General features: G+C 35.3%; 2 protein-coding genes across 2 annotated transcripts; one reads left to right on the top strand and one right to left on the bottom strand.

Moving 5' to 3' along the window:
- Positions 1-253: 253 nt before the first annotated feature.
- LOC136803239 (uncharacterized) lies at positions 254-7751 on the bottom strand. The gene is made up of 6 exons (XM_067059963.1): positions 7549-7751; positions 5329-5559; positions 3527-3658; positions 2718-2909; positions 1854-2125; positions 254-1081 (listed from the first exon to the last, which is right to left on the bottom strand). The coding sequence occupies exons 1-6, from the start codon at positions 7643-7645 to the stop codon at positions 338-340; spliced, it is 1668 nt and encodes a 555-aa protein (XP_066916064.1). The 5' UTR covers positions 7646-7751; the 3' UTR covers positions 254-337.
- Positions 7752-7865: 114 nt separating this feature from the next.
- On the top strand, positions 7866-14726 carry LOC136803242 (SUMO-activating enzyme subunit 1-like). The gene is made up of 9 exons (XM_067059967.1): positions 7866-8059; positions 9304-9475; positions 9744-9890; positions 11431-11540; positions 11824-11932; positions 12381-12489; positions 13157-13301; positions 13576-13645; positions 14006-14726. The coding sequence occupies exons 1-9, from the start codon at positions 7959-7961 to the stop codon at positions 14186-14188; spliced, it is 1146 nt and encodes a 381-aa protein (XP_066916068.1). The 5' UTR covers positions 7866-7958; the 3' UTR covers positions 14189-14726.
- Positions 14727-16048: the final 1322 nt, after the last annotated feature.

Below are 16048 nucleotides of genomic sequence, written 5' to 3' on the forward strand. Positions count from 1 at the left end.
TTTCCGTACCTTAAAGTCAATGTCAATTCAAATTAAGAAAAACTTACAAAAACTTACAAAAATAAATATGAAAAATGTCTATAAATTATGCAATCCCTTACTGTATAAAAAATTAATTTTATCTAAAAAATATAAAAAAGTTTCGAATATACTGTAAAATGTTCCACGAATCAAAAAGAAAAAATACATTTCCTGAGGATTTGTTAACTGAAGTCTTCGTATCCAAATAAGTTTTGTAAAGGCAAAGATGGTAGATGAGGCATCATTCAAGCGAAGTCGCATAAAATAAATTTGAGAAATTCTTTTCAGAAGAAATAAATATCTTCCTTACAGGTCCCTACAGCTCAGTTTTCAAATTACTCTTCATTTTTTGTTTTTTTTCTTCTCCCTCATTTTGGTTGAAATCCGGCATCGCACCTCTTGGCTCCGAAACGAAATCTGATCGAGGGATATCATTCCGATTTTCATATTCTTCGGAATCATCGGATCCTTCTTCTTCCATTCCGTAAAATGCATAATTGAATGTAGCGTTCGGTAAATTATCTACTATTTCACTCAACACGACTTCATCTTTCATGGAATCTAACCCAACTAATTTTGACCAAAAATCTTCAGCGAATTTCAAACTTCCATTTGCTTCCAAGTACATTTTCACAAAATCGGATTTTCTTAATACCCCGTTATTTTGCTTCGCTAAATTCTCACACATTTCTTTTAACGTCTGAGGTGTGAAATGAGAATATTCATGCTCCAGAGTTCCAGCGGAATAATGAGGTTCAACCAAACGTATAATATCTCTCAACTGTTCACGCGCCAATTCTTTAACAAAAGATGACGTAATTTTTCCATCAGGTGCCATTTCATTCATAATTTTAAAAATCTGATTTGTTCTTTGTTTACATTTTTCTTTTTGGAATGAAACTCCATCGTGTCTTTCCATGAGGATATGAAAGATTCGTTTTTTGGATAATTTTTGTGTTTTGGGAGAGAAAAAGAATTCGATGTCTTGCATATAATCCACCATATCTGAATAACCCATTGTCATGTTTCCAAAGCCTGGGTATTGCCAATCGACGTCAATCTATAAAAAATAAAGATGAGATAAAGTTTAATATTTATGTATGAATTATTACCTTTCACAGGAAAAAATTATTGATTCCCTAGCCTAGGGATTGTTCATTTTCAAATGTCGTTTTTTATTTGATCACATTTGTCTAGAATTTTAAGTTCACGAAAGTAACGAAACTAGGGAAACCTCATTCGTTCGCAATGTACTTGCGTCGCAAGGGCTCAGTGAATCGGTGAGACGGGTTTGAGGCCATTAAGTTGGCTCTCTAGTGCAGCTCCACTGTTGTGACAAAAGTGCCGGGATTCTCAAAGTAGCGCAAGTACACGTCAGAACGAATGAGAGCTATCGAACCAATGCTCACAGAATGATCGAATACATTTAATTATTTCACCAGTTTTCTATAAATCAAAGGAAGGATTTAATTCGTGAATATGGGTAACCCTATGGGGGTTTATTGGGGTTCGCTCGAGAAAAGCACTTTTCAATAATATGGAAATTTAACATCCTTTTGTAGTCATAAGATCGGGAAATTCCATTTCCATAACTAGGGAGCTGTTACACTTTCCCTAGCTAGGGATTAGTTAGGGAAAAATCCAGATTTCCAGATCTGGAAATATACATTTCCATAGCCTAGGGAATCAAAAAATTTGTCCTGTGTTTGTTTATGAAACCTCACAAACTCCACCCTAATCAATCTTTTTTAAATCCTTTCTCTTTAGACCTCCGTCATTTTTGGGCTAGAACAGAAACTTTCTCGTGAAGAAAACACAAATAAACCAAATACCTCATTCAAAGAGATATCCTTTCCCGGGACTATATCACCACACTCTGCCAGATCTATATCTTCCATTGTTCTCTCAAAAAACTGTGACAACAAGAACGACACGGCGACGTTCTGTTTGCCGTACGACTTGACGACGTGCCACGTCTGCGTAGGGACGTACAAACAATCTCCTGCGTTGACAGTAACGTGATACCATTGAGGAATTTCCAAAATGTTGGGAAATTTTTCAACGTCAACTTTCTCTGGATTGATCAACGAATACCCGCCATAGCCTGAAGACAAATAATCAACATTGTATTATACCATTGTTTTTCAAATTCAATTCTAACCCTTGCTAAATATGTATTGATTTAGGCTCCAGGTTTAGAGAATAATTACTCGTGATTTTGGATGCTCTGATATCTTAAATTCAAGAAACTCGAGAAAATGGTATACAGTTCTGTCTAATTTGAATTTTAAGGAACAGAGAACTTTCTTTGAATTTGAGAAATAATTGAATTACAAGGGGTTATCATTTTTATAGTTTCGATTACAGAAAGATCCAGGGAACACTCAAGGTAAACGACCTACCGTACGTGCGTACTGTAAGGGTCGGAAACGAGAGAGAATTTCAGGGTGTAAAATTCGAAAAATCTGACCATATTTTGCCTTAAAATGATCAAAACTTTTTAAGAAAATGCACTATAAGGGTCGATTTTTCGCCCAAATTTACTCAAATTTGGCTGAATTTTCTTTGCACTGTAAGGGTCCAATTTCAAAAGCCTAATTTTGGGCTGTACGTACGGTCGTTTTTGAATATGCCCCCCACCGGGAGAAAAATCCTAATTTAAGGCGAAACCTAAAAGAATGACTATTTTTTGATACCTGCTTCTTGAGGACCTTCCCATGCTTGATAAATCAAATGATTATGTTTGAATTCAATCAGTTTCCATTCTTTTGTACCATTCACAACGCAGTTAATGATGTTTGGTGAATCTTTATGTAAGATGCTACTCGCACCCCCAGAGTTGATCCATAGATTGATCTCTGTGAAACGTTGTTTGAGCTCGCCACAACCTTATTTGATGAATCAAAACACTAATGTACAGTCAAGTACTAATAGACCAATAAATGGGCTAGTTCTGTATGAAAGTGTTCGGATGCTATGATTTTGTTATCGTATCGAAAAATCTCTGGTATGGCGTAGGGTTCTCCTTCCCTCGTTTAGCCTGAAGACCTGGCTCTTTTATGTTATATAGTTGGTCAGAGAGCCATATTTAACCTACACACACCTTCTCATAATGTTTTGATAGTGTCAAAATTATAAAATTTTCGTTTTAAAAGTTTTTATCATTTATGTCTCTAAAACATTCTTTGCTTTTTGCCGTAATACAGAGTAATAAAGTAATAATAGCTTTCTTGAGATTTCAAAACCAATCAAAATAAGAGTGAAGAAATGTGCGCTATCTTCTTAGCCTATGCAATCAAAAAATTTTGCTGAATTCATCGTAGATCAAATTTGTGAATAGGAGTTCAATAAACTGTTATCGCCAGAATTCTGGGTTATCCAACAATTATGTGAGTTACTTACACCTAAAGAAATACTCGAGATCGAGATAAAGTTGATAAGGCTCATTAAATGTTTCTAGTTTTTTTACCAAAAAACATGCAATGAATGCAATTAATTTACTTACCTAGAGGGGGAGGTATGTTAACATATTTATAGAGAGGTGTTGGTAATTCTGATACTACATATTTGTTGGTATCTTTCTCTTGGTAGGTTTCAATGAAATGTTTCATGGAATCTCGACCAAGTGCTATGTCACCTAAGGGAAAATGGAAAGTTCGAAAATACCTTAATACACGAAAATAAGAAGACGTTGTCCTGTAATTAACACGAATTAAGAAATCCCGTGTTGGTTAAAACCCTTGAAAAATCAAATTGAATTTGTGTTTATTTCAAGGCCGTTTATTATGTGTATTACTCATTTTCGTGTTATAGGATATATAGAATTCTTGTCTTTTTAGAATGTGGGTGGCTGGCACTGCTACAAAAAATAGAAAAGAAACCAAAAACGAATAAAAGAAACTTCTTGTATTTTTAAGGAACAAGAAAGAGTCTTTAGATATCATATTAACGGAAAAACAAATATTACTACTATAACGTACTATATGATTTAATCAAGGAGCTACAAGAGACACCGGATAAATGACTCATAAAACTGTGGAGAGCGACCATTGTATTTCCTTTGTTTCAGAAAACAATTGATGTTCTAGCTTTCTAGCTTTGGAAGTTCCGGCTTCAAAAATCAGTTTTTTATTGACAATTGAACCATGCTTGATCGTGGACTTTGCTATTAACAATGTTTTTGTGTGAAAAAACAACCAATTATAAGGAAAAAGTCCGATGAAAATCTGCAAAAACGGTGATTTCCGGCATATTTCCGGCATTTTCAGCCGGAAAAGAATTTTTCTCAAAGCGGACTCTGCCATGTTTTGGGCATTGCTAATACGCATCTTTGTGCAAAAAAACTAATAATGAAATCTCGAGAAAATGCCAAAAAAAACGGGTTTCCGGCATATTTCCGGCATTTTCGGCCGGAAATGATTTTTTTCGAAAATCAGGCTCCGTCACATTTTGGGCATTACCATTTTGCATCATTGTGCCAAAAATCAGAAAAAACTAATGAGCCAATCTCGAGAAAAGCTGGTAACAGACGGATGAACGAACGAACGAACGGACGGACATCGGTTAATTTATAGGACCTCCAAGGTAGGTCCGAAAAGTCATCTAGCGTTTTCTTTTCATACCTTTGCAGGGAAAAAGCTTTGAAAGTAAGGCTAAAATACCAAGCCGGATACATTTGTGAAATTTAATGTGAGAAAAACATCATTAGACAAGAAAAATCAAACAAAATGCTTATAGTAACACGAAATTTTCAATTGGGAATATCTTTACAAAACTGTTACCAAAAGAACTAAAAGTAACAAACATAGACTTGATTGTCTTGGTGTCACTGTGGTATGAAAATCTTTTGGAGAAAAGGTAGTTTTTTTGTGGTTGAAGTTTGAAAATTTTCGGTGTCAACATTCAATTTCTTATACAGAACACATCTTTTGCATCTTTTGCATCTTTCTCACAACTTGAAACGTCATAACTACATTAATAGAAGAATCTGACCCTCACAGGAAAATTTTAAGTCTCTTTTGGAAATTCGATGAGTGATTTTCGATATAAAACGCAATTAAAATGTTTCTAAAAATCATTTAATCAGGGAAGGAGAGTGAACAAATCATTACTGCGAACATGAGAAATAAGCAAAAATCAGATGCTATATCCAGTGTATAATAAATCCTTGATTTAATTTTAAGCGATTAGCCTTTAAATAGCAAGAATCGTTCGAAAATTACGCGAGTAAATAAAATAATTTCTTATCAAAATCATAACTAATTTACACTGTACTAAACGTTGGCAATGAAATATAAAAACAAATACCTTGTGGAATGTTGCTTTGTTTTTCTTTTCTGCCTTCCATTCTCAGCTCAAGGTTTGGATAATTCTCTTTAAGGTATTCATCATTCCATTTCTCAAAAGCTGGCCATAATTTTCCTATTCCACGAAAAACCAGGGGTTGCCTTGGTAAAACAAAGTTTTGCATGAAAGCATTTGGTGTAATCATTGTGGATCCATCTACGCTTGTTACTTCAGTTGCCGGAATATGGGAACCTGTTTTCGAGAAAAAGTCTATAAATTAATAAACTCTGCAAGAGCGTATAACCTATAATTTTCTTATTGAGAAACTTGCTAAAATGCTTGCAGAAGCCAGAATCATAAATTGTTAGTCTGGACCCATACTCATACTCCCCCCCCCCTAATGAAAAAATTAGTATGGTGAAAATGAGAAATAAATTTGAGATAGGTTGGGACATGATTATAAATATAATATAAAAACTTTTAAATGAAAACATTTTTTTCCACCAAAGATCCAGCAGAAACAAAGATTTATAATCATGGGCTACAGAAGTTTTTAGGGCGGTGAAAATGAGTAAGGTTGACAAACCATCATACGTACATCCCATTGTAAATTCACCATACAATGTGTAGAGTGGTGTAAAAATGACGCGTTCTTTAGAAAAAGTAAAAAACTTGTTTTATTACTGGTTAACGACCAACCAAATCAAATAAGAGCTTGTAAAAACTCCATCTCGTCCCAACTTAGGTGGGATTTGGAGGGGTAGAGATATAACGCTAGACAAGACTTAGGACCTTAGGATCTGAGAATCCAAAAGTTCACGAATGGTCCAATAAGGCTCAAAATTTATCCTGGAAGTCTATATAAACCCCTCTCAAGTTCTCCCAAACGACTATCAAGCAATAAGGTGTGTGAGTTAGGTTCGTTTTACTTAGTCAAAAAATAGTAATTTTTTTTGAGTTCTGTTAATAGTCGGCCCAATAAAAAGTGCTACCTTAAAGGAAGTAATTTTGGCGGGAATTTAATTTGGCGGATGGCCAAAAAAGTTTTTTCAGAGGGAATTTAATTTGGCGGATGGACGAAAAAACTAAATTTGGCGGGAATTTAATTTGGCGGTCGCTTAAAAATTTAACCTTAAGATGGCGTCAAAACAGCGAAAAAAATGCAAAAACACCTTAAAAGAGATCATATTTTCAAAATGTTTAACTTGGCGGGAATTTAATTTGGCGGATGGCGGAAAAAAGAAATTTTGGCAGGGACTTAATTTAGCGGATTTCAGTCAAATCCGCCAAATCCGCCAAATTTTCTTCCCGCCAAAATTTCTTCCTTTAAGGTACAACCACCTGAAGTGAAATTTCTTTACGATTACATGGATTTTCTATACAGTACTGAAATTTTAGTGTGGTGATTTTGACCGTACTGAACGTTGGGGCGCACTGAAACCCAGACTGGTCTGTTATGTAAACTATATGAGATATCAGACAGTTACATCAATATGCCAAAAACATTTTGTTCAACCACCTTCACTTCAAGATAGGCCACCATAGAATAAACTTCCTTTTATAGGATGAACCATATTCATGTGGCTTTCAGCCTTGCACTCCATCACAGAGATATTTTACTAACTAGCCCAGAGAAAAATTTTAAACTTTTATTATTTTAATGTATGTCTTTTTAATACTCAAATATAAAAAAATCAAAAAATTTTAACTTGGTCATTAGTCAAAAAAGTCATTAAAATTGATTAGCCTCTGCGATGGAGTGCAAGGCTGAAAGCCACAGGAATATGGTTCATCCTATAAAAGGAAGTTCATTCTATGGTGGCCTATCTTGAAGTGAAGGTGGTTGTACAAAATGTTTTTGGTATTTTGATGTAACTGTCAGACCATAGACCGTACTGAAAATTCTCAGTACGCACCGTACCACAAATCCATGTAAACTGGCCCTAAGTCTAAAATGATAGATTGATCACAATCAATAACACGACCCTGCCAGACAGACAGTCAGGTGCTGTCAGGTGTTTTGTCGGATGCTGAAATTTCTAAATTTGCAAAAAAATTTTTGACACTGGCGTGAAAGGGCTGGCGTAAATCACCAACCGCCCGTTACATGTCGGGTCCTGTTTTAAGAGCGCCAAACAAGAAAATAAAGCACCCGTGTTAGAATTTCTAACTTCAGGCAATTGATGAAAAAACCATAATAACGATTGATTATTTGAATAATCAATAATAAAAAATCTTTACCAAGTGGTTTTAAGTGAAATGGTGATGAAGCGTCTCCGAAACAGCTTTGGAAATTAAGCAATGAAATCAAAATAAAACAAAACTTTATCCTCTCCATTTTGGAGTTTCTTCAAAGAGTGGTGTCTTCTGTAGTGCCTAGTGCAAGATGGAAGTAGTTCCTTTTCGTCGAGGTTCCTTCTCATTTTTTTGCAAAAAAACTTCCTTCTTGTCAAAAAACGAAAGTGAAAGTAAAGATTTCTGCTACGTCAGCGCCTAATCCGCATAAATTTCTGCTGATTCAGCAGATTATCATAAACAGAACTAAAAATGGTAGACGAGCTGTGATTGCACATTTGAAAAATCAAAATCGAACACATTTCGCGGTTATTTTTCTTTTTTGGCATACAAATTCAAACTTATTGATATTAATCATGGTTGGGAGCTCATCTGAAGAATCGGCAAAGCTTACAGCTGAGGAAGCTGCTGTTTATGATCGCCAAATTCGTCTTTGGGGAGTGGAAGCACAGCAAAGGTATGACTTTTTTTTTAATACTGTACGTACGTACCGTGTGAAGAAGATAGGAGGGTAACTTGCATCAGTGCACAGTGGACAGTGCTGCAAATAACGGCCTGTGACCGGTAAATACCGGTCATTTTGTAGTTTCTACCGATCATTCTGAAGCTCAGTTTTTCATTTTGTCCGGTTAAAATTTTAGATTAGAGGCTTCTTAATAGCGCTTCTTAACTAATTAAAAGAGGAGCAGTTTTTAAATCAAAATAAGTGTTTAGCCAATCTAAAGGTCATTACAGACTACAAAATTTTCTAAGATGGTTCCGCCAGACCCCCTGCTCGTTACACTCGAAAGATTACCGGGCGGCCAACTGAAATTTCCCTATTTGCAGCACTGGTGGAGGCTAACATGCATAGTCAATAGTCCTCTCTAAGAATGAATGACCTGGCTGATCATTAAAATACAAAGTTAAATCAAAACAAAAATGGTAGATTAGAGCTGTATGCAGAGCTGAGTATAGGTATTGTTAATTTGTTTTAGTCTCAGCAAGTACATGAGACCCTGCTGCTGGCGCACCGCGGTCTATCCGGTGTTTTTGTTCGGTGTCAAAAAGTATCCTTTGTGCTTTGATTAAAGACATAATTATTAATTTTGTCTGGTATCCAATATCGCCCACTCGGGCATCAGATTTCATTCAAAGAGTCTGCGTCGGCTTGAGCGGATTACAAAGTATTAAAATGTCCGCTGTTATCGTGCTCTGCAGTAATTCGATAATTGAATCAAGGTAATTATTGACGGTACTTGCCCTTACTCTTTAAACTGTTTTTGTACCTTGTTTTGATTGTCCGGTGAACCCTTATTTAACACGCGCGATTTCAATTTACAGTGCGCTGACAGGGTCTTTGTTTGGTTTCCAGAAGTTTGAAAAATTAACACCGGAGCTAACACCGAACAAAAGGTTTCCGGTGTGGCTGAGGGATACTTCTTCGCACCGGACACACAAGGACTTCTGGTGTGCCGGCAGGGTTGTGGCCGTGTACAAACAGGATAAATTACCTTGTCCCTAGGTAACAGATGTGTTGTAAAAGACTAATGAAAAGATGCCGTTATCATTAACAAAATTTCTCCTGGAGTATATAATATAATTAGTTATTCTCATGTTCTCCCAAATGACTATTAGAAAGTGGCAGTCTTTAGAATAACTAATTACTCCAGCAATAAAATATGGGTTAAAACAAACAAATAATTTTATAACATATTGTAGACTAAGAAAAGCAAGGATCCTACTGGTAGGCATGTCCAGTCTTGGTAATGAGGTTTGCAAGAACATTCTTCTGGCAGGCATCAAACATTTGACCATACTGGATGATAAAACGCTCACAGAAAAAGATTTTGAACAACAGTTTTTCTCAGGTCAAGAAGATGTTGGAAAAAATGTAAGATACATTCTTAAATGAGATGGAGAGAAGTCTGACCCCCCTTCTTAAAATGGTCCTCCAACCTTCAAAAATGTCTATCCCAAGGTATTTGGGCTAAATTTTAGATAATTTATTGTGTATATATAGTCTAATCGAATGATCCCCCTAGTCCCCCCTTCACACCTTTTTCAATCTCATTTGAATTTCCTTGTTTCCCTACTAAGTTGTTGATTGGGAAGAGTTTCTTGTTTGCAAATAATTGCTGAAAACTTTCTTTTTCCTTCAGAGAGCCGAAGCAAGCTTAGCACGTTCAAATGATTTAAACCCCATGGTCGATATAGTGGCAGACCGAGAGAATGTTAAAGAGAAAAATGAAGAGTTTTACAAGAATTTTGATGTTGTTTGCATCTGTGATTGCCCAGTAGAAACCCAGGTAGGTATTTTGTTTGGCCTTTTATCAAGAGATATTTGTTGATAAAATTTTTGAGCTCGATTATACAAAGTTATGGTGGCACTAGAGTTCAATGAAGTTCTGTACATGGTTTCAGCCCACTTTTCAGGTGCCCCCATTGAGCATGGTGCCCCCCAGCAATTTAGGTCCCCTTGAAAAATTGCTTTGAGTTAGGTACCCCTATTCAGCAGATAATTTCTTTGAATTGACACTTTTTGTTCTTTTGTCATTCCTAAAATCATGCTCACGCATGAACGCCTGCTAATAAGCTTTGTTGTTATGCTATAAAGATGGCGGCTGTAAATCAAAACAATCACATTAGAAAAATATAGCAAAAGATGGTGTGATGGGAAACGAAAGAAAAATTGGATGGGAAACTAGGTGCTGGGGTAAAAAAATTCAATAATTTGAAATATTTTTAAATATTAGATTTGGAAAATATAACCAGCCCCCAGAGCCTCCATCAAGACAGCTAGGTACCCTTAATGAATAGGTAACCCCAAAAAATTGCAAGGCATTAGCCCCCCTCTACCAACCTGGCCTAGGTGCCCTTCAGATTTCTGGGGGGGGGGGCTGATACCATGCTGTATATAGTTTTCCTAGCTATTTATTATTTAGCATTTAACGTATTTTCACTGATTGTCAACCCCTTTTCTGCCTGTCCCAGAGTTACGAAGTAACATACAAAAGTAAGAAATACTGATTTAAGGATATTCTTTTTTATATTATCTAGAAAGGAGGTGCCCGTCTATGTTGACAGAGCAGAATAAACAATAGGATCTCCAGGGGGGGGCACGCAGTTACTACAAGACAGTATGACACTTACTACCGTGGTGGTACTGTATTCAGAAGTTATGAAAACAGTTACTACACAGTGTAGTAACTGCTGTTTGGGGGTGGTGCCAAACACTAAAACTAGCACTTTTGGTGTAGTAAGTGCTTATATTTTAATTCTTTTTAAAGAACTTTCAAAATTTTTCACAAAAAATGAATTTTTTTGTGAAAAAATTCTTTGTTAAAAAAAATATTTTTGTTATAAATGGACAAAAAAATTTTTGAAATTTTTGAAATTTTTCTCAGACCCAACTTTGAAATTATGCTTTCCCTAATTATCATTAAAATGTTCTCAACAGCTGTTAACCAAGTAAATTAAAAGAAAATCTAGCACAAAAATGGCTTTAGGTTAAAAAATAATCACAATTTAGGGTAATTTCGAGCATGTTTTTGATGATATCACTCAAAAACAGGGGTGGTACCTGGAAATCTTTTCTGAAAACAGTTACTACCAAGGTGTAGTAACTGCAAAGGGTGGTGGTCCTGAAAAAAAGTGTTGATAAAGCACTTACTACACATCATGTCTTGTAGTAACTGCGTGCCCCCCCCTGGGATCTCTCAACATTTTGTTCTTGAGAGCGCTGAAGAGAGAGAAATTTGCTCTTCCTGTGTAAGCAAAATGGTAATAGGAGATACGTTAAATTACACCCTTTAAAATTATTTTTCCAATATTGTTTGGGTGTAATAGATCAAAGTGAATGAAATTTGTCATCGTTTGGGAATCAAGTTTCTATGTGGACAAGTTTATGGTTACTATGGTTACATGTTTCAAGATCTAGGTTGTCATAAATACATGGAGTAAGTTTGAAATGCTTTTAGTCTTCTTTGAAGACATCCTGAATTCACAAAGAACTGATTTCAAACAGAGATCCCTAACTCTAAATGCATGTTTCTAAGGGTCAGAGCCAATATAATATATTTTGAGTCATAGATCCCTACTTTGGATATGTTTCTTGTTTTAACTACTGTGATATGACCGCTATAATGGTCCAAAGTAAAAGGTGACAGTTCTAGGACGCTTCTACAATACTCCCCTGTTTTTGAATTCTAGCGTTTTCTAATCTCTGGTGTTTGTTTCTAGAGAAGTAGTGAAAAAAGCAGAAATCAAGAAGAACGCTGAAGATCACGATGGGCCTTCAGAGCAAAAGAAAAAGAAAATGGAGCAAACTGAAACAGAGTACGAAGAAAAGGTTGAACATTCATTATTTGGTGAATAATTTCCATTTTTCTTTCTTTCTTTTTGTTTTATTTAAAAAAACTTTATTCACGATTGGAGAAAAGACATATCCTGTTTCAGCCATAATACAAGAGTATAACTGTTTTTAGAAATTCCGAAGTTTGTATGTTTTGTTAAGTAACATAATTTCCGCCATTATGGAATCAAACATTCGATTTACGTAAGGAATCGCCTCTACACATTCGAACATTGCTTCCATAATGGCGGAAATTACGTACCTTAAACCAAACATGCAAACCTCTATATTTCTAAATTTTACAAAACAGTTTTACTCTTTTATTACAGTATGGCTAAAGGCTAAAGCAGGATATATGCTTTTAAAAGAGAAGAATTTGAAGATTCGATTCGATTTTTTCTTAATGTCTTCACTTTTTTTCTTAATGTCTTCACTTTTTTTTTAGCTCTCCGAATTTTGTACACTCGGTGAAGCATTGAAAGTATCGGTGTTTGAAAACATCAAAAGCGAAAGACAAGCGAAACAAGTCTCCAAAACTTATCTCGTTATGAAAGGTATGTTCATCTTTCAAGTAGAACTCAACAATTATGTCTTTGGATGAGATGAAAAGGCAGCAACAATGATGTGGGTTCCGCCATTTGAAATCTGCATTCTGTAGCTGGCCAGAAACACTATAAACCGGCTTGATGATACTTCATTTATTTGCTCACGTGACTTATCGCCCAAATATTAGGGTGCAAAAAAATCGTAACATTAGCTCGAGACAAGTAGATTTTCTGTTATGACAAAGTTTCTGGTAGGACTTTTGAAAAGTTAAAATTTTTGATCAATATCTGCTCGTCTCCATATGAATCATGAGTCATTTTGCCTCCAAAAATTGAGCTCAATCGCCTGACTGTGTCAGTCTGCCTGTACACAATTAAGACATTGAGATCCCTCTATTGCACTTAAATGTTCTACGTTTTCTCGTCTGATTGGGTCAAACCCTATTCAAAACTGGGAACTTTTTTAAAAATTCCGTTGAAAGTGTCGGGACAAGCTGGAATTTTTACAAGCTCTTATTTGATTTGGTTGGTCGTTAAGATGTAATAAAAGAATCTTATTACTTTTTCTAAAGAACGCGTCATCTCTATCACTTTAAATGACCAATTAGTGAAGTATCTTGTAAAAACTCCAAGGCATCTCAAAGTGTCACGACATTTGATTGATTACTTTATTCAGTTTTGATGGAGTACGAAAAACAATTTGGTGAACTTCCACAAAACATGGAGAGCAACTCGAAACTACAACAATTACTCGATGTACGATCAGAGGTCTTTGATCAAATGAACATTGACGGAGAATTTCTACCGGACGATTTTGCAAGGTATTATTTCGCTTTTTGTATTTTTGGTACTTGATAAAAAGAGCATTGAAGTCCAACGAAGTGGGCTGAAGTTCTCATGTTTGTTGTGTGAAATGTAAGGACTTTTAAGAAAATTTAATATTTAATTTTTTACAAAAAAATTATTTTCAAGTTCTTAGTTTTATCTATGACAGCTATAGTTCCGATTTCTTAAGTTTTCAGTTAGAAAAGTCCTTTCGATAATATGCTTTTTTCGATTGTTTCTTTTGGACTGTTCAATTATCTACCATTTCAGTTTTTGCGTTGGGCAACTGTTTCCCGTGTGTCCAATTGTTGGAGGTGTCATGTCACAAGAAATCATCAAAGTAAGATTATTTTAAATCAGTTCAAGGGTAACTGATCAACATCTTTTTTAGGGGGGAGTTAAATGGTGAATGTTTTACGTGTATGCTAGTAATTTAAGACTTTTGACAGTATTTTGATCGTTTTCACAGGTCTTTGGTCAGGCGGCTATATTGTTTCTAAACTGAACTGAACATTAGAAGGAGCAGGAATTCGAACCGCGAGTCCCTAATTAGTTATGCTAACGCCTTTGACCATTTGACCATCGGTCCTGTTTTGTGAGACGATTCGCAAAGCAACTCGTCATCCCGACCAATTCTAAATTATTTTTTAATTCCCTACCTACATTCCTGGTCAAACATTCTAAAATCATTTATTTTCAGGCTGTCTCAGGGAAAGATGCTCCTCACAACAATTTCTTCTTCTACGATGGTGTTTCCACGAGTGGTGTCGTGCAAAAAATCACCAATATATCGAATGTCAAGCCTACGGAACCGACAAAAGAACAAAAAAATAACTTAATATCGACGAGCAATAAAGCACCGGTAGAAGAGATTATACTGTGACAAGACTAATCTCGATTTTTGTTCAGTAACTTCGAACCATCTTTTGAAGACCTCTCGTCATTGAATCCATTTGACATCGCGATAGATCGACGAAGATATTCTTTGAACCGTTTTTAAACACCTGTACATTACACTAGATTACAATTTGGAAAGGTTGGACAAAAAGCGAAACGGACCGTACCGTATTACCTATAACAATCCAAAAGTCCCTCAACAATTAAAAGCGCCAAAATCGCAAAAATTCGGATAGTACTGCGGTATAGGCGATTTTAGGGCTTTTGATTGTCAAGGGAACTTTTGAATTGTTATAGGTGAGTACGGTAAAAGTTGATTCGTTGAAATGAGTGAGTCACAGAGATGTTTGTTTTATTATAATAACAGTTTCACAGACAGTTGATATGGAATGACTTGCGTAAAAAGGATTTGAAAACAACTTTATTTTTTGTTACATAATTTTAGATGTTGCACTGTTGAGATTTTTGTGAGTTATGAAAGAAGCTGGAGTTTGACCTTAACTTTGAATTTATTTCACTCAAAATGAGATTCTCTTTTTTTTTGCACGTCATGATAACTCAGTGAAAGCAATAAACAGTCGAGTACTATTGCAAACTAGGAGAAATGCGTGTATTTCGCTTAAATAGGATGGTTTATCCTAAATAAGATAAAATCGATAGCTTAGTTAGGAGAAATAGCAGAAAAAGTTGATTTTCTGAACAAATTCAGAGATCCGCGTCAAGCTTTGCATAAATTTAAGAAATTTGGAGCCAGTATAGTATGCTTGTGAAGTCTGATCCATCAGTCAGCGTGCGTTCAGAAGTTATTCAACTTTTGACAAACTTCAGATTTTATGCATCAAACTCTCTTAGGAAAAACTTTGCTCGTAACGATGTTTTGAAGAAATAGAAACTTAGATATAAATAAACTTATCCTATTGTAGTAGACACATTTGCGCAATTTACATTTGTGTGGTTTGTGTCAAGGAGAATGAACACTTTCTCGTCCTTCGACACTTTTCATTCACGCTCATATATTTTTCATACGGCAAAGCGTGTAACAAAAGCATTATTTCTCCTAATTTGTATATTTTATCCAAAATAGGATAAATGTTTTATATTTTTTCACTCCGCGCTGATAAGAAGCTAACATTTGGCCTAACATGATCTTCTTTATGAGTTATTGATTTAGAGAGTTAAAAAGACGCGGATCTCTGAAGTTGTTCAGAAAATCAACTTTTTCTGCTATTTCTCCTAACTAAGCTATCGATTTTATCTTATTTAGGATAAATCATCCTATTTAAGCGAAATACACGCATTTCTCCTAGTTTGCAATAGTACTCGACTGATAAAGATTGTAAGTATTGTAATCGGGGAAAGGTCCCTTGACTCCAAGTTCAGAATAGCGTCTTGTAAAGTAGCTTTCCAAATTTAATCCATGTTTTGGTGTTTTTATAAAGGGTTTAGGCGGATAAGATAACGTCCCTCTTTTATTAAAATTGAACATTACATAATTACTTTATTTTCTTGATATTTCTAAGAAAATTGTCACATTATTACTTATCAATTCTTTTTCACAAAAGTTGATGATTCATTTATCATGAGACTGCTGAAGTCATCAAAAACGAGGAATTGATGTTATTGCAAAAAAAGTTGTTGTGTGTACTATATACTTATTAGAATGTGGTTTATTATATGGCCTCTAATGTCGTACGTAAGGTATGTATTACTTTGAGACGAGGAAGTTTCTCTTAAAAAGTTTAATTTAATTTTGTCGTCTTTTTATAAAAAAGCAAGGTGCGTTGTTGTTATGATTCAGTTTCGTGATAAGGGATTTCCCTCAACATCGTATTTACTTTCAGTAATA

The sequence above is a fragment of the Clytia hemisphaerica genome, unplaced genomic scaffold (genome assembly GCF_902728285.1).
Source record: "Clytia hemisphaerica strain Z4C2 unplaced genomic scaffold, Clytia hemisphaerica genome assembly, whole genome shotgun sequence".
NCBI classification, from domain to species: Eukaryota; Metazoa; Cnidaria; class Hydrozoa; order Leptothecata; family Clytiidae; genus Clytia; species Clytia hemisphaerica.